This window comes from Temnothorax nylanderi, unplaced genomic scaffold, assembly GCF_030848795.1.
Source record: "Temnothorax nylanderi isolate EJ_2023f unplaced genomic scaffold, tnyl_v1.0 TNYL_tig0158_pilon, whole genome shotgun sequence".
Lineage (NCBI taxonomy): Eukaryota > Metazoa > Arthropoda > Insecta > Hymenoptera > Formicidae > Temnothorax > Temnothorax nylanderi.
In genome coordinates this window covers 10,577-27,164 of record NW_027249220.1, presented here as the reverse complement: position 1 = coordinate 27,164, position 16,588 = coordinate 10,577, and the positions used below count along the sequence as shown (strand labels likewise).

Genomic DNA, 16,588 nt, shown 5'->3' with positions numbered 1-16,588 from the left:
GAACGAAGAAATTACGAACACACACGTTATCACTATCTTCATCGTAGACGAGTTACGCACAATATAAGTTTAATTATTATTTTAAGGTTTACCTGCCTCTCTTCCTCTCTCTCTTCCTTTTTTCTCTTTTTCTCTCTTTCTTTTTCTGTCTTCTTCTTTTTCTCTTGTTCATCTTTAACTTTGCAATATCTAATCGCAAAGAATTAAGGAATTACAAACAAACACGCCATCATCATCTGCATCATATACTACGTTTACGCGAGCGTTACTTCTGTAGTAACTTACGATATATCACTCGTTTACGCGGAATAAATTATCGTAAGTTACTACAAAATCCCGTTTACGCAAAGGAAAATCCCGTTTACGCGAAGGAATTATCGTAAGTTACTACAGAAGTAACGCTCGCGTAAACGTAGTAATAGACGAGTAACGCACAATATAAGTTTAATTATTATTTTAAGCTTACTTGCCTCTCTTTCTCTTTTTCTCTCTTTCTTTCTGTCTCCTTCTTTTCCTCTTTTGTTCATCTTTAACTTTGCAATATTTAATCACGAAGAATAACAAAATTACGAACGAACACGCTATCATCTATTATTACTTAATTTTTACTACGTCACACTATTATACTCACACGACATTACGCATTACGCTAACGTTCAAACTGTCAAAACGTTCACACTCCGCGATGACAGCCCCTCACGAGATGTAGCAAGCCACGGCGCGACGGCAATCAATCGAGAGACTGATTTTATCCAATGCTTTAAATCTCGTATTTGAAAAACAATCTTGATACATCCAAAAGGAAAAAAATAAAAAAGAATTAAAATTCTTTTATTTATTCTTTTAAATACCTTTCCTTCCTTCCTTCCTTCTTTCTTTCGTTATTATTTCTCTTCCTCTTTTTACCCAATGCTTTAAATCTCGTTACGTTCTCGTTACGTAGATCCATGTATAAGAAATAACCTTATACATACAGTCATCGTAATACATTTGTACAAAGAGTAAAAACGAAAACCACTTACTGAAAATAAAAAATAACACAAAGTATCATTTCTAAAAAATTAAGAATAAAGATTATAATAAAAATGATTTATAAAACTTATCTGAGAAACAATCTTGATACATCCAAAAGGAAAAAAGAAGTCTCTGTTAATATGTTAACCCTCTTCTACGTAACTGACAAATGTCAAAATACCACCGTTCGCGACAGCCACGAATTGAAGTGACTGGTATCAAAATCAAGATCGAGTTTCGAGACAATCAATCAGCATCGCGGAAAAGAGGCAACAATAAACTATCCATGCCTTTTTTAGAAAGGGAATTTTTTTATATAGGAATAATTCCGTGTTAAAAAAAAACAAATATGAATATTATATTAATCTTGGCAAAACAAATTAAAAGTTTTTCGCGGGTATTAATTAAAGCTGCAATTTGGAATTAATATTACAAATGAAGAAGAAAAGCGCTCGTTGAAGTTAGATTTATATTTCTTTTCGCGCGGCCTTTTTTTCTGTGCTAGGTCAAAGTAGCCTGAGCAGAGTCTACGTAAACTCCTACTTACGATATATTTCAAACGTATATCAGAAAGGCTAATGAAGATTAATGTCATCTCTCATTTTTATTGGAGCTTTTGAATCCCAGTGAATTATTTGAAACGCGAGAGGCGATCGTATCGTTATCGAGAGAACTATTTTCTTCAAACGCGTCCTGGCGTCTTCTACGGTCACACAATCCAAACATCAACATTGTGTCATACCTTTTTTTGGAGTCATACGAAACCGGTTTCTTATATGGGAAGTGCGACGCCGATCCTGGGAGAGGATCACGCTCGATAAGAAACAACTGGAAACTAGGAAAAGAATCTGGATAGATCTGTTCGAAAAATTCGGCACGGCCACCGGTTTTTAATCTCTCTCCACCGCGCGAAACCGGTTCCCGACTTTTCTATCATTACCCACTTGACTCTCCCTCTACCGTGATTACAAGGAAAAAAAAGCAAACGTAACCCATTACACCGTGATAACAATAGATCAGGCAGTTTGCGTTGGTGTTCAAGGTGACGAAAAGGAGACGGGCCCGGATTGACCATGGCTCCGCTGGTCGGCTCCCCGAACTTCCAAACAAACGGACAAACAGGTGGGAGATCCCGGCGAAATAAGCTTCTGTATTCATAATGGAAAGAAAAAGAAACGGTTTACCGCACTCAATGTGACCGTGCGACTTTTAACAGATTTACGAGAAAGGTCGGCCTCAAATTCGGAGCCGAAACTCGAAAAGCTCTCGAGGCTGTCGTTACCGTTTCTTGCCGTTGATTGCCACTTTTTTCACTAGCGAATCAAATCCGATCGAGAAAGATCGGCACGTTCAAGGGATTCACGTTCGCCCGACTCGTCGTTACTCGGGATACGCGAACTGTATCATTTCGACGATCGTTAAGTCGTTCGATCGAGCGAGAGATTTTTGAATCTTCCTTTTTAGGCTCACGTATTCATTAGCAGGTATTCTTTGCAACGCGAGCTCTTTCTAGCTCGCACATGGCTCAGGTTTTGCATTGTGCTCCTTTTCCAAAACTTTCGCTCGCGGCAAAGCGGAGTATTAGGGAAACAAGACGAGAGGAATCGGGAAGTCGTTTCATGGGGCAGGACAGCGGTGGAATTAATATGTGTGTGTGTGTGTGTGTGTGTGTCGCTTGCAAGAAAAGGAGAAAGCAAAGTGAGAGAACAATATCTTCGACGGGTTTAAAATCCTCGATAAAATCGACGTGGTGGCCCGATCACGTATACGGCATACGGCTACGGTACTTTGGCAGAAGTGTGACTGCCGATGTGATTAACGGGATAAACGGAGGATTCAAAAAGGATGAGCTCCGACGAGCTCCGTTCGTTTCTGTTGCCGCATTTTTCTCACACGATAAACAAGTGGCGAGTGTACTAGGTGGAAAAAAATGCGATTCGATCGAGAGACACGGCGCGGCGGTGTCTCGCGCCAAGTACGCAAGCCGGAGAGTCGCGAGTATCCGAGATGATCTCGGATCTCAAATCTCAAATCTCCATAACGGCTGAAATTCCGAGTAGACTATCATTCGATAGCTTGGGCTTGAATTACATAACGAATGCAATTGCCTCGCACATCTTCGAGATAAATCGCTGCGGAAGCAACCCAGATAACACAATGTCCAAAATCGGGACGTAAGACGTCTTAAAGACGTCCGAATCATATTTTTCCATTTAACACACATCAAGACGTCTTACGTCCTAATTTTAGACGTTGTGTCGTCTGGCAATTTGCTGACCGGCGTTTTCGAAACGAATGGGGGGGGGGCCCGCTGGCGAAAGCGGGGCGTCCCCCCCCCTTCCCCCTCGGCGGCGGGCAGAAGTCGCAGATTTAAAGTTTAAAGAGCCCCGGGATTCATAAGCGCGCGGTGAGGCGGAGGGTTTTTACTCACCCGATCGGATGGCCGCGACGTCGGCGACGCCGAGGAGAACGGCGAACGCCGCGGCGGCGACGAGCGTGCTCCTGGCGGTCCATCGCACGGTGGGTATCCCGGCGCGGGCGAGGTGGTTGCCGGCACCTCCGGAAGCGCGTTCACCACCGGAAGGGCCGATGCGTGGCCGCACAGCCATCGCACGCCGCTGTCCCTCTCCCCCTTTCACTCCTTTTTCCCCCCTTTTTTGTCTTCTCGTCTTCTGCACTTCTCTCTATCCCTCGCTCTCTTTCACCCGCGCTCCTTCCAAGAGAGAGAGAGAGAGAGGGAGGGAGGGAGGAAGAGAGAGAGAGAGAGAGAGAGAGGAGTCACCAGAGGTTGCACGCACTTTGCACGCAAATATATGTTTTACGCGTATCCTCCAGATCTCCGCGGCACTTCCCTCCAAGATTTTTCCCGTTCGAAGAACTCGCGAGTTTGTCCCGCGCGTGAGGACGTAGGGTGAAATAAAAAAAAAATGTGCGCGCGCGCAACGGGATAAAATTAAAAAAAAAAGGTAAAACGACGACGCGGCACGAGCGAACGCGAGCTCAATTCATGGCTCGTGCGTGCGACGTCTACACGGTCGCAATCATCGGGCGACTGACGACTGACGCTGGCGCGCCGCGCCGCGCCGCGGACGGACCCAACATGGCGCCGTCTTAACCCCCTCCAATATCTAATCATCGTGGACGGAGGTGGGGAGGGCCCGTCGCCGAGTTTGGTAGAGGAGAACTCGCGCGAGACTCGCTCCGATTTCAAATTCAGTACCTATATCGACGGCCGTTTCTGGGGCGAAGTGCGTGGAATTGATTTTAATTTCATTAGATTGAATTAACCTGCGAGAAAAGATTAACTCTAATAGAATTTAATTTGAGACGAAAGAAGATTTCCATCGCAAATTCAAATCTTCTAAAATAAAAATCAATTAATTTTAGTAAATTAATTAATTAATTAATTAGGATAAGCAATTAATCTACGAAAATTGTTCTGTCGATATTCTCGCGAATTTTACAACGATGTAATATTTTACAGTATTACAACACGATGCCACGTGAGCGCTTGGTATTTGGTTCTTTATATTTAAATTTACAAGAAAAAGCTATATTTTTGTTTAAGTTATATGTCGATCTGCTGTAATAGAGTGGAAAAGAATATTTGTTAAGTACATCAGCATATTGTTTGTCCTGCCGGCCTTAAGTCGACAATCTTATACACTTTTCGTACATTTAATTTTTGATCGAGTATATAGTCACACAAATGCTAATATTTGATATGAAATTCTTTTGAAACAATTACAGCGTATGTTATGCGTACAAACGTGCGTTTTGCGATATCCGTATCGCGTTTCTTGCTTACCGTCGATCTTCACAATGACACGTACGATCGATACACTAATGACATTCAGTGCATTATCAGCATGTTGTCAAATAAATTAAAGGAGCTATTTTTCACTGTAAAAAATAATATTTGTAAGAAATTAACGAAAATGAATAAATAATAAGAATATTAACTTATAATAAAATATATCCTGGCATTTTATGATACGCATTAGCAGATGATTTTTCACATAAAACAAATTATAAAAATAAAATTGGAAATTAATTATTAATCGTAATATTATACGTATAAACAATGCAAGCTGTTATTGTAAAATCAATATGGGCATAATATATGGGACATGGGTATAAAAATAAGAAAATTATTTAGAAAATACTAGTAAATAATTTCTATCATGAAAACTTAATCAACTGGAAAATTGTGAACAAGCACGATTTCAAGCGTGCGAAACGAAAGTCGGAAGGGTCGCGCGGCTTTTCGTGGGCTCATGTCAGTCCCCTAATTCAAGCGACGCGTTTTATGCGATTATGCGTCAAAGGAGAGAACGATTTCCGTGGAAACTTTCTCACGTGGACGGCAAAACGCGCAACGCGCAGTTCCTTTATTTGCGATAAAAGAAATTTAAGTACCGCTGTCATCGCTGAATTCCAGTTGTCAGAGTTACTTAATTGAAAAAATTATATCTTATATTGCCTTTTATTTCATTATTTATACTTTGTTTAATTTGACGTGGTGTGTGACATATAAACTAAATACGACGTATAGATAATATAAAATGTATATATTGGTCAATTACATAGGTATAGTAAGTCTCAAAATAGAAGATTATCTCCAAGAACTAATTTTTACACTTATAATTAGCGGTACTCTCCATGATCCGCATCGCTGATTTGTACAGCTGAACTTGTACGTAGAAATCCAAGAAAATTGAAATTATATAATTATTATTATTCACTTCAAGCTGTTGTTAATACTTTGATCGTTTTATATCTACTCTGCAATTTGCATTATTATCGACACGCAACACTTGGTGTATTGAGATTCTCGAATTTATTATTATTTCCAAGCGACTCTGGAGCCTCGGAGCTCTTGAATTTTTTTCCGAGGATTCACCTTGAATCGTTTGTCACACGTCAATTATGCGAATTTGGAAAATTCCGCTCGATGTAACTGAAAATAACAGCGTTGCCCCCTCCCACCCCCATGTGAAGCTTCATCACGAGTTTGTAAGCGGTTGCGATGAAAGATGCGTACAATCCGTATGATGATTCGACCGTTCGCGTTCGATGACCGTCTTTAAATCGCAAGGCGAGGAAACGCGAGGAAAATCGTTGGATGCGATGCTCCACCGGTTGGCCTTGCCGTCTGACGAAGCGGATTTTCAGATAAACTGGCTTAATTGACGTCCAATCGTATCCGGTCTCCGTTGTATGCCGTGCTATTAGGAAAGTCGACTTTGAATTAACAACTGTAGCAGCAAATCAAACATTAATATAACGACAAATTTATTCCGTTTAGATTTGTCTTCTTTTCTTTATTTTCATCTAATATTTGAGAGAATGTATACTTTAACTTAAATGCAGAAAGTGTAAGAAATGCATTTTAGATAATTATCAAATACCTACATACGTAATATCTTGTATAAATATTTAATGACGATAAATTGTAAATATACATTTGTATTTTAAGAGGTTTTTGAAATACAAACAGCGATATAGCTATATATATTTATTATAGCATATCTACTATAATCTCATTGGTTGATTGATCAAAGACACCGCTCGTCAAACTTCGCTGAATTTCTTCATTTTCTTCGCCATACTCAAACTGTTGTTTGTACTTTTGAATTTTTAGATTCCTAAATTTTAATATCCTGGAACTTCTAAAATATTGCTCGTTGTTATTTGCTATTTTTAAAGCTTCTAATTGTAGGTGACTATAATTCGGGTCGTGAATGAGGATATAATTTGAAAATATGAATAAAGTATGCACGTATAATATTTCAATGTGCAGATTAAGATTATCTTCAATTAGTCGCACACAGCTGTGCCGGAACATCATCAATGAGCGCGCAGTTATACAGATATACAGATACACTCCGTTCTTTCACGGGGAATTCCCCGCCCCGTTCCTCCTGCGGGAAGGCCCGTACCCATCCGTGCCTTTTGACTCAGTCCGATACGTTGCGCATTTTCTTGCGAACACATTTATTAACGACGAACGCCGCAAATGCCATAGCCGCGCGCTGCCGCGGCGCGACCTTTTCCATTGTCCCGCGACGTAGATGCGCCCGATCGTGCGATGTCATGTGGTACCAAAGTGGCTCCGGCTTCTGAGACGTTCCGGATTTCTCCGAATCGTACGTAAATCAATCTATCCGCGGTCCTCCCGCCGATTGCATGCGCAATGCATTCTGTAGAATCGAGTAACAGTTGGATAATAGTGTCGAATAAATCTACATATACGAGCGTATAGATTGCTACATACGTTCTATTTTTACTTACCTTTTGACGAATATTAAACTAAAATATTTTTTTATTTATTTATTATGGCAGAAAACGAATTTCCTTAATTGTTGCTAAGGAAAAATTGACTTCTCTAAGATATTTTACTACATTTTCCTGTCTACTTTTTATACAGATCCAATCCAACTTTTTCCGCATTCTTTATCTCATCGGAGCAGAATTAGCTTATTCATAGCTACGAGAAGAATCTAAATAATCAAATCTGAAAATAAGTAAATATTATGAATACGATTTATTTTTTATATGTATAAGTAATTTATACATGTTGTGTATTGTGTCTGCCGGTTTGAATACACTTTGTTTATTAAACTTGTTATTCAAACTTATTCTATAAAATTAAAATTAAATTAATTATAATTATTTTAGATTCTCCTTAGGTCAGGAAATAATGAATTTGACGAAACATAGGAAAGATTTAAAATATCTCTTTACATTTCTCAATTTGTTGTTGATAAATTACTGTAACATATATTAAAAAGTTAATTATAATAGTTTAGCATTTTTTTCCCACTATATATTTGCTACAAAAATATCTTTGACGATCAATTAATGTAGTGAAATTCCACCACCTTATAATTTATTATCATATCATAATAACTTCGCAAAGTATATAACTTTCTTCACTTTATTAGCCGAAGGAGAAGAGAGTAAGTCTATTTAATGAGCTGTAAATAAGTTATGCATATTCTTTACAAAACGGTCAATAACCCAGCTTAGCCCAGTTAAGCCGTGCATTGTAAGAAACCGGAAGGAGCGTATCTCTTCCACACCGCTTCCGATGGCAATCAGGGTGTCCACGGCGAAATCAGATCGGTGCCGGCGGTGCCGGTCAAAGGTCAGGCTGCAATTTCGCGATGCACGAGCATCAGCTTTGTTACCGTCGCGTCCCCGTGTGGTTTCGTTCGGTTGACGTCCCCGTTACGTCGCCATTAGGGCCCGGCGCGGCGCGGCGCGGCGCGGCGGTGTACGCGTGCGCGCGCGAGTTGCGTGAGCGAGCGGAATAGAGGAAAGGTAAGCGAGCGATAGAGAGAGAAAGACAGAGAGAGAGAGAGAGAGAGGGGGGGGGGAGCTCGAACGAGAGAAGGAGATGGTACTTAGTTATTTTGCTCGCGTGCTTGTGGGATTGGGTGTGGAGTTGTGTATGCGCGTCGGCTGGTACGGACAGGTACCAAATGCCACAAGGTCAAAACTCGCATACAACGCAGAGAGCTTGGTGCGCGCGCGATTCCCTCCTCTTTCGGTCTCCGGAGAACTCCAAGGATCACCGGCGATAAGATATAGGGAGGCAAGAGGGAGATGTGCCTCTCATGACGCCGCGTCCGCGTCGCGTTGCGTCGCATCGCCACATCGCCAGGCGAATGTAAAATTGCTTCATCGGCGACGCGCATTTCTCTGTGTTGCAAAACAAATAACTTCCGCAAATTCCTCGCGTGATACGGGAGCACGAATTTTTACGCCGCTCGATGCTGCGATACCTTCGCAGCGATCGCGATCGAGGGAAAGGATGAAATACTCTCTCGTCGATCTAAGTTGTACGAAATTATATTTAAAGACGTGATTTACGTCCCTATATAATATGTAATGATTAATTTGATTATACATTTTTTTCTGGGAAGATTGAGTTAAAAAAATTTGTACAAAACACTTTTTAGTGCTGGTGTATTAACCAGAAACCTACTTGCATAGTGCAAATTAAAAATATTTAAACGGTTTTTATAATTTATTTTTATTAATAATTAAATACTTAAAATTGGTTTTATTTCGCAAACAGTACATATTATAATTGAGAGAAAATTAAACTGGAACGTTTAAATAATTAATTGTTGCAAGTGAAATGCGTATATAAATGTTAGTGTGCTCAGTCAAGGATGATAGAGGCAGGTATTTACTGGCATCATATCGGAAAGTAATATCGACGCCGGGCAAGCGTGACGTCAGGAGATTTTAATGCCGGGTCATTATAGCCGGCGCGTTATTTTCACAGAACGTTTAATAGCTTTGTCGCTCGATTACGTTGGAAATCGATTAATAAAGCGTATTCTCGCATCAGATTTTATATTATATTATATTTGTTTTTATAACAATTGCGATGCAAATTATAATTATATCGTGATATATGATTGGGTTTGAAAAGAAGATCGATAAATTTCAAAGGTCATTAGTTTTTTATTGACATGTTTTTATTGTAGAAAAACAAGAATTAATTAATGGAACTTATTAAAATTGCAAAACAGTTTAGAAATAGATTTACAATTAAAACAATGTTTTTTTTTATTTAAGTAAAATATGCAAATAAGTTTTGTATGCGTAACCTAATGTAGCCTAATAAATCTCAAAGTCTCAAACAATTCATATCTCTGGCGAAAATAGTTCCTCGTAACGAGAGGAGGCTATATCATTGAACATTGATATAACGAATCTGGAGACTCTCTCTTCAAAAGCTGCTGAAACAGCTTTAACAACTTCCCTTGTATTTTGGGATACGACATCGTCAAGAATTTTATGCAACTCGGCTAATTCTTTTTTGTCCTCAGTGAACTTATATTTAAATGATTTGATGTCACATTTGGTGGTTGCTTTCGACGCAAATATATATTTTTTGCCGTTTCTGGTTATCACTTTTAAGTCCAGGCCTACTTTCAATCCTAAGTTATCTGCAAAAAATACATTCTAATAATAAAATAAAATAAATACTTTAAAAAAGTAATACTTTAAATTTTCTATACTAAAAGAAAAAAAAAGTTTTGTCTTCTCTCTAAACTTTCCTTTTATTTTAAAGTAGGATCGATTATTTTACCTGAAGTAATGTCAGCTGGCCCCTTATGAGCAACGGGCACCAACAGATGTATATCAAAATCATACGTGACGTTTATATAAACATGTCGTAATGAGAAATCAATATCGAAGTGGAGCTTTTCAAAATCTGCATTAACCGAATTTACGACGAAATCACAAAATTCATATAGTTTCGCATCTTTGAGATACAATTTAATATTATTTGCGTCAAAAATAACTATTTTTTCAATAGTTAGTGGCTCGCCTGGTGGAATGTTCAATTCTGGAAATCCTGCGCAAACTTTATCTTTTACACTATCGATGCTGTTTGCAATGCATTGATTGTAGTTGGTATCCTTGTGGCTACAGGCGTGAAGGTAGGAAGCTGCAGGATTTAAATCATTTTCTTTAACTTGCGACTTTAAATTAAACTGTTTACGATTGATTTATACATTGATAATAGATTTAAAATCTTGGACAAAATGTTTTCTTTTAATTTTTTCAATAATTAAATCTTTAAATTTTCAGCAAATATTTATTTAAAAATATTTTTATTTAAGTTTACTTAAAACATATGTACGAAAAAAATTATATGTTGGTGCTTTTCGAAAGATTTTATACAAGCCAACTCATGCCTACTAAACGTCTCTAAAATAAATATAAATGAGTAGCACTCATAATATAACAAGCTTTATTTATGTGTAGAACAGAATAGTCCGTGAGTACATATATATAGCGATGGAAATAAGAACACATTTTTTTATTTACTTACGTAGTTTCGCTGTAACATGTGTTGTTATAAGTCCAAAAGCAAAAATTATGGCAAACATCTTCCAAACAAAAGAAATTTATAAACTTTTACTTTGTTAAGATTCTTGTTACGATATACACTATATGTGTATAAAGAACAGCCGTATGTCACCTCAAAAGCAACAAAGATTACTGAATCCACGTAAACTGATCAAGCTTATATATATTCGTGTTGCCTTTCACTTCCATTGAACATTGGACTGCCAATTAATTTTGTCAGTGACATTGATCCTACAAATACGTCTACTTTGCATTTATAGGATTTTAGTAGATTCGTCGAATTAATGAATAGCGTATAAACAAAAATTTTTTTCAAGACAAAATATAGTTTTATTCTAATAAAAATACATAAAACTATATTATTTTATTCAATTATTACATGTAATATTAAAGCTACATGTTTCCACGTGTACAAAATTCACTAGTTTGCAATTAATAAACATAATTTTTTTAAATTGTTTGTAACTGATCATTTATGCTTTGTATAAACAGTTTCGTATCCCTGTTAAATAAATGCTTAATTGTTAATGTAATAATTAGTAAATTTATTATTTCATTAAAATGCAGAATATATATGATGTATTATTGAATTAAATAAAAATTTTCATTTACATAGAAATATACACATAGTAATATAATCTGCAATTTTTTCAAATCGTTAAATTTCCATTTGTCTTATTTACAATTTCTTTTTAGTATTCTTACAATAGACACACGCGATTAAATATCAAACATTTTATTAATCAGCTTGTTAATATCAGCTAATTACCGTCTCTGTAATATGTCAAAGAAAATAAGATTGTAGGAATAGAGGGAAAATCGATAACAGATAAGTAATTGATGTAATTATGAATTTGACTACATAAATTCCATATCAATGCTTAGTCTTATAATGCTAAAATAACTCGGTAACCTTGGCATTTTACAAAAATACTCTCTCACTGGTTCTCAGAATGCGCTATAAAAAGTTGTGCCATCTTTTTATTCTACACTATAAATTAAAATCAATATTAAAAATTAACATACATTAAGCGTCTATTTTAAGAAGTGAGAGAAACCATTTGTATTTCGTGTATTTTCGTTTATTTAAGGCTTGAAGAATGTGTTTCCTAAAAATTTAAATTTAAAAATACTAGTGAAATTACATGCCTCTAAAGAGTCTAAAGAGATCAGCGCGCAAGTAAAAAATATAGTATGTGACGTATTTTCGATACAAATATATAAAAAAAACCTTAAATAAACATCTGGCCCTTAGATCGAATATAATTAATTTTTTTCTACTGTAAAGTTTCTATAACAAGTCATACATTTTCGGGAAAGAATTCTTCGTAATTAGATTGAGTTACAAACATAAATAAATTTTTATTTCGCCAGTCAAATAATAAACAACAATGGGAATATTAATCGACTCTACTGGCCATTATAATCGCCAAGACAATACAACCACAATTTGGCTCAGTTATCGTGAAGACGCTCTTTTAACCAATATAAGCTGATGTAATCTTTGATACTTATATATAAGCATCTCATTTAAATAATTAAATTTATTGCGAAAAATTTTTCGCAATAACATCCGGGTTTGGAACGCGAAGAGCACCGCAGTTGCGGCGGTGTCCGGATCTTCCCCTCGGACCTTGAAAATCCAGGAGGGGGCCACGTGGAGGTGTCGCGCCGGTTCGTATTCATATCCGCAGCAGGTCTCCGGGCCTGGGCGAGGTGAACCGAAATAAAAATGACAAAAGTTAACAGATTTTACTAGATTTTGATAAATAAAATCATAGAAACGCTAATAAATTTTCTCACTTTTGTAATTTTTACCTCATTATTTCAAGATACGCAATCGACCCCTTCCTGGAGGGCTAAAACTGATGCATTTCGATTTTTTTTCATATATAAAATAATTAAATTATCTAAAAAACTGTATAATTACAATCCTAATGTTTTATTCTTAATTACAAAGGCGGCTATATCTGTGCCACTTCTGCGTGCGCTGGTTCCGGCAGCCACTTCTGGTAAGCTGACAACAGAACTAAAATTAAAACATTCCAGCGTTAATCGCGAAAAAATATGCAAAATTAGCTATATAAATATATATAATATATATATTATTATCATAATGTTGTAAATATATAATAATATATATATATATGTTAATTGGCAAATTTGACGACAGAAAAAAAAAATTAACATTTTATTGTATACATAAGAGTACATTAACTTTCTAATGTATACATCACTTATACTTTTGGGATAAAATGCACTGGTACGTATGTATAAGGAGTTTAATATATATATTATAAATAGGCATATACAGCGACAGTTCAAAACTATGTACAGTACATTATACTATTCAGCTATTATGGCGACATTCCATGAAACAATTATTTTGACAACGCTCTAAAAATAAATAAATAAAGGAAAGAAACCGCTTCTTTTGAAGCGGTTATTCATCGAATAAAGGCAAATTATGTAATTATTTGCATTCTTATGAATCCAAGAGATTTATCTAAAAAAGTTACGTACCTACAATATTTATGTATTTAGAACAGTTTAGAACATTAATTAGAAAAAAAACATGTAGTATACAATTAGTGTTTCGATGATCAGATTGATATTGTACCTCTTTAGATATTAAGTACATGTTTTTTAAACATTAAATGCATATTCTTCTTTGTAATATCGATTCTCTGTGGTTTTTTTTATATTTGTAGGTACAAAATAAAAAGACTGACGCACAAACAGGAAAAAAGAAAGAAAAACAAACACGAAGAGGAACCAAGAAGAGATTATAATACAGATATGACATAAATTAGATTATTGTTTTTATTGTCAAAAAATGTTATCATATATACATATCATATATAAAAAGAATATCATAGCTGAGCAGAAAATTATCCTACGTTCTTGTCAAACGTAAAAATTAATTTGAAAGTACAAAAAGTAAGAATTAAACATGTTATATTATAATTATTCTGCTATGATGAATACATGAGGAATATGATATCGCTATCAATACGCAGATGTTATTTAAAAAATACAGAAGAGAATGTTACAAAACTTGATCATAAGAAATATGTGTCTGACATATTTTATTTATAGTATACAATATTATAGCGTAATGGATCAAAAGGATTGTTTTGCGAGAGCTGCCATTTTGTTTTTAAAAATCTAAAAAAAATTTTTTTATGTACCTTAAGACTTGTACTTTCACATGTAAAAACCCGAATATTAATAAATCTTTTCATTTTTTTATAATAAATTCAGAAAAAGATAGTGAACACAAGGTGATATTACCCCTTAAGGAGGTTCTACAGATAATGGATGTATCTAAAAATTGGAAAAAAACTTCATGGACGTATAAAGTGAGATGCGAGAAAAGTGCTCAAAAAATTTTAGCATCGGTTATCGTGTAAAAATTTGCAAAAATGAATTTTGAAATCACAGTTTTAACATGAGCTCTTATGGCAAAAAGGTTCCCGGAGACAGGAAACAAGATATTAATTATATGAAGGCGGCCTACCAGAGATTCAAAAAACGGAGCTCTTATAGATCTTAATCTAAGCTTTTCAGAAATATCGAGAAAAACAAGGGTTATCGTGTAAAATTTTGTGATATTGGCTATTGAAACAGGCCATATCACAGTTCACGTAGCGTGCTTCGAATAACAAGGGAGATTTAACAACGTCGCAGCGACTGCACCTCACATAACCTTTTATCTGTCAATGATTTTGGGCATTTTCCATTCGAAGAACACCTTTCTTTTTAGCGAATTTTCCTCTTTTGACACCACGTAAGACTCTATCCTTATTTCTCCATGAATTGGTCGGGCTTGGAGGAGTCATTGTAAATTTATAAAAGTAAACGCAGTCACTGACTAGAAAAGGACCACGCTCATATGAGCAGAACAGCGAGACTCAAGTTCGTGACGTTATCACATTTTCTCGCATGTATAAGAAGCCGGAGTCAAAGGAGCACTTACACGATATTTTTAATTATTCCTCGCTTCGACTAATACGGGTATGATATAAGCTCTAACATCATCAAAATTCATGAAAATATTTTATAAATACTTAGAATTGATGAATTTGAAGATTTTCTCTTCATCTCTCGACTGACTAGAGAGTACCTGTAGAACCTCCTTAAGCCAATCAACATGCAGCTCTTACAGAAAAGCAGCAGTTTCATTGGCTTAAACCGAAACTCGGACCGATTTCTAGTATCGTGTACACAAGGCTTTACAGACGGCCGAATCGAACAACGCGATTGGTCGAAACCTTACTGTTACGTTCTACGAAAAGTGTGTGTGCCCTGCTTAAGGGCGAATCAGTTATGCTGGGTCTACAATGGGAGTCGCAAAGTCGTGAGTCGCAAGAATTGACCAATCACAGTCGATTATTCTCCTCAAATTCGATTGTGATTGGTCAATTCTTGCGACTCACGACTTTGCGACTCGCATTGTAGACCTAGCGGGTGCTTTCCATTTACATCAAAACTCAGATAATTCTCACTTGTGACGTCGATTCGTATGTATTTGGCCGGAAATAAACGTCTTTTTAAAGAATCTCTATATGAAATCGTTTGTATTTCGTATAAAGACTTTTGAAGTGCAATTGAAAAGGTTTGTGAGTCAGTCGTTTAATTGTAATTAATTATTTATTTTTACACCATGCATTTAGCCGAAATAGATAAATTAATAAAAGTTTTTATATGGAATCGTTTGTATTTTGTATGAAGAGTTATGAAGTGTGATTAAAAAGGTTTGTGAGTCACCCAAATAATTTTAATTAAATATTTATAAACTCGGTAATTAGCCAAAATATAGATTTTTAGTTATTCATGTTAAAAGAAGAAGACGCTAGTGTTCCCGAAGGTCCGTCTGCAGTCAGAATTAATATATAAACGTTTTAAAAATTATTTTATACTGAAATAAATAAATATACAAGGCAAAGATGCAGAATAAAGGCCATCGCACACAAAATTGCATAGGTTGGATAAGCATAGCATAAGACCGCTGGACCAATGAGCATCTTATGTAAATTGGTAGCTATAAGCGATAGTTGCTAATTAAGTTTGTCACTCATATATTTCCATCTTGCAGAGGACCTCCATCTCAAACGCCCTGCCACAGCCCAAGAGCGACTCAAATGTCATTACCGCTGAGAAGTACTTCTTGCCATTTGAGTTAGCATGTCAGAACAACCGGATTGTCCATTGCGTTCCATCTTGAATTTTTTTTACAGTTGTTTATTAGGATTGCCCTGCTTTTAAATTGAGCGCTTTTAAATGTATTATTATTAAACTACTGATATCGATATATTATTAGTAATTTAATATTAAAGCTTGACAGAGTGACGTAAACTAATTCGCTCATAGTATTAACAAGTATTATGCGTTCAAATTCTCGAAAGCTAGCTTCTTTACTATGCTCTCTCTTTATGTCGATTGATTCGGATAAAAATCTCCGAAGTCTTTCTTTCTCTCGCGATATTCCTGATACATAATCCTAGAGTAAAACTGTACAAAAGCTCTACGAAAGTGGCGATATTTTTCACGGATCTGGTTCGAGTCTCGGCTCTTGGGGAAGGTGCGCATGTAGAAAGAGTACGCCAACACAGTTTATCCTGCTAAGTAAATGGTTATCAATTCTCTATAAGTTCTGTATTGTTTACACATA

The 16,588-nt window shown here is 36.2% G+C and overlaps 1 protein-coding gene and 1 long non-coding RNA gene across 5 annotated transcripts in view; both read right to left on the bottom strand.

Annotated features, from left to right (window-relative positions):
* Positions 1-4,078, bottom strand: part of Mgl (low-density lipoprotein receptor-related protein megalin) — a 45,835-nt gene extending 41,757 nt beyond the window's left edge. Inside the window, exon 1 of the mRNA XM_071715259.1 lies at positions 3,446-4,078. Within this exon, the coding sequence (XP_071571360.1) occupies positions 3,446-3,623 (178 nt within the window). The 5' untranslated portion in view covers positions 3,624-4,078. The remainder of the gene's footprint in view (positions 1-3,445) is intronic.
* A 7,181-nt stretch (positions 4,079-11,259) lies between these two features.
* On the bottom strand, positions 11,260-15,273 carry LOC139777707 (uncharacterized). Of its 4 annotated transcripts, none has more exons than XR_011719418.1 (4): positions 14,669-15,205; positions 12,845-12,943; positions 12,718-12,779; positions 11,260-12,621 (listed from the first exon to the last, which is right to left on the bottom strand). It is a non-coding gene; the product is annotated as an uncharacterized lncRNA (long non-coding RNA). The 4 variants fall into 4 exon arrangements; XR_011719419.1 differs by having other exon boundaries at positions 12,733-12,779; positions 14,669-15,203; XR_011719417.1 differs by having other exon boundaries at positions 11,260-12,779; positions 14,669-15,198.
* Between the last annotated feature and the right edge of the window lie 1,315 nt (positions 15,274-16,588).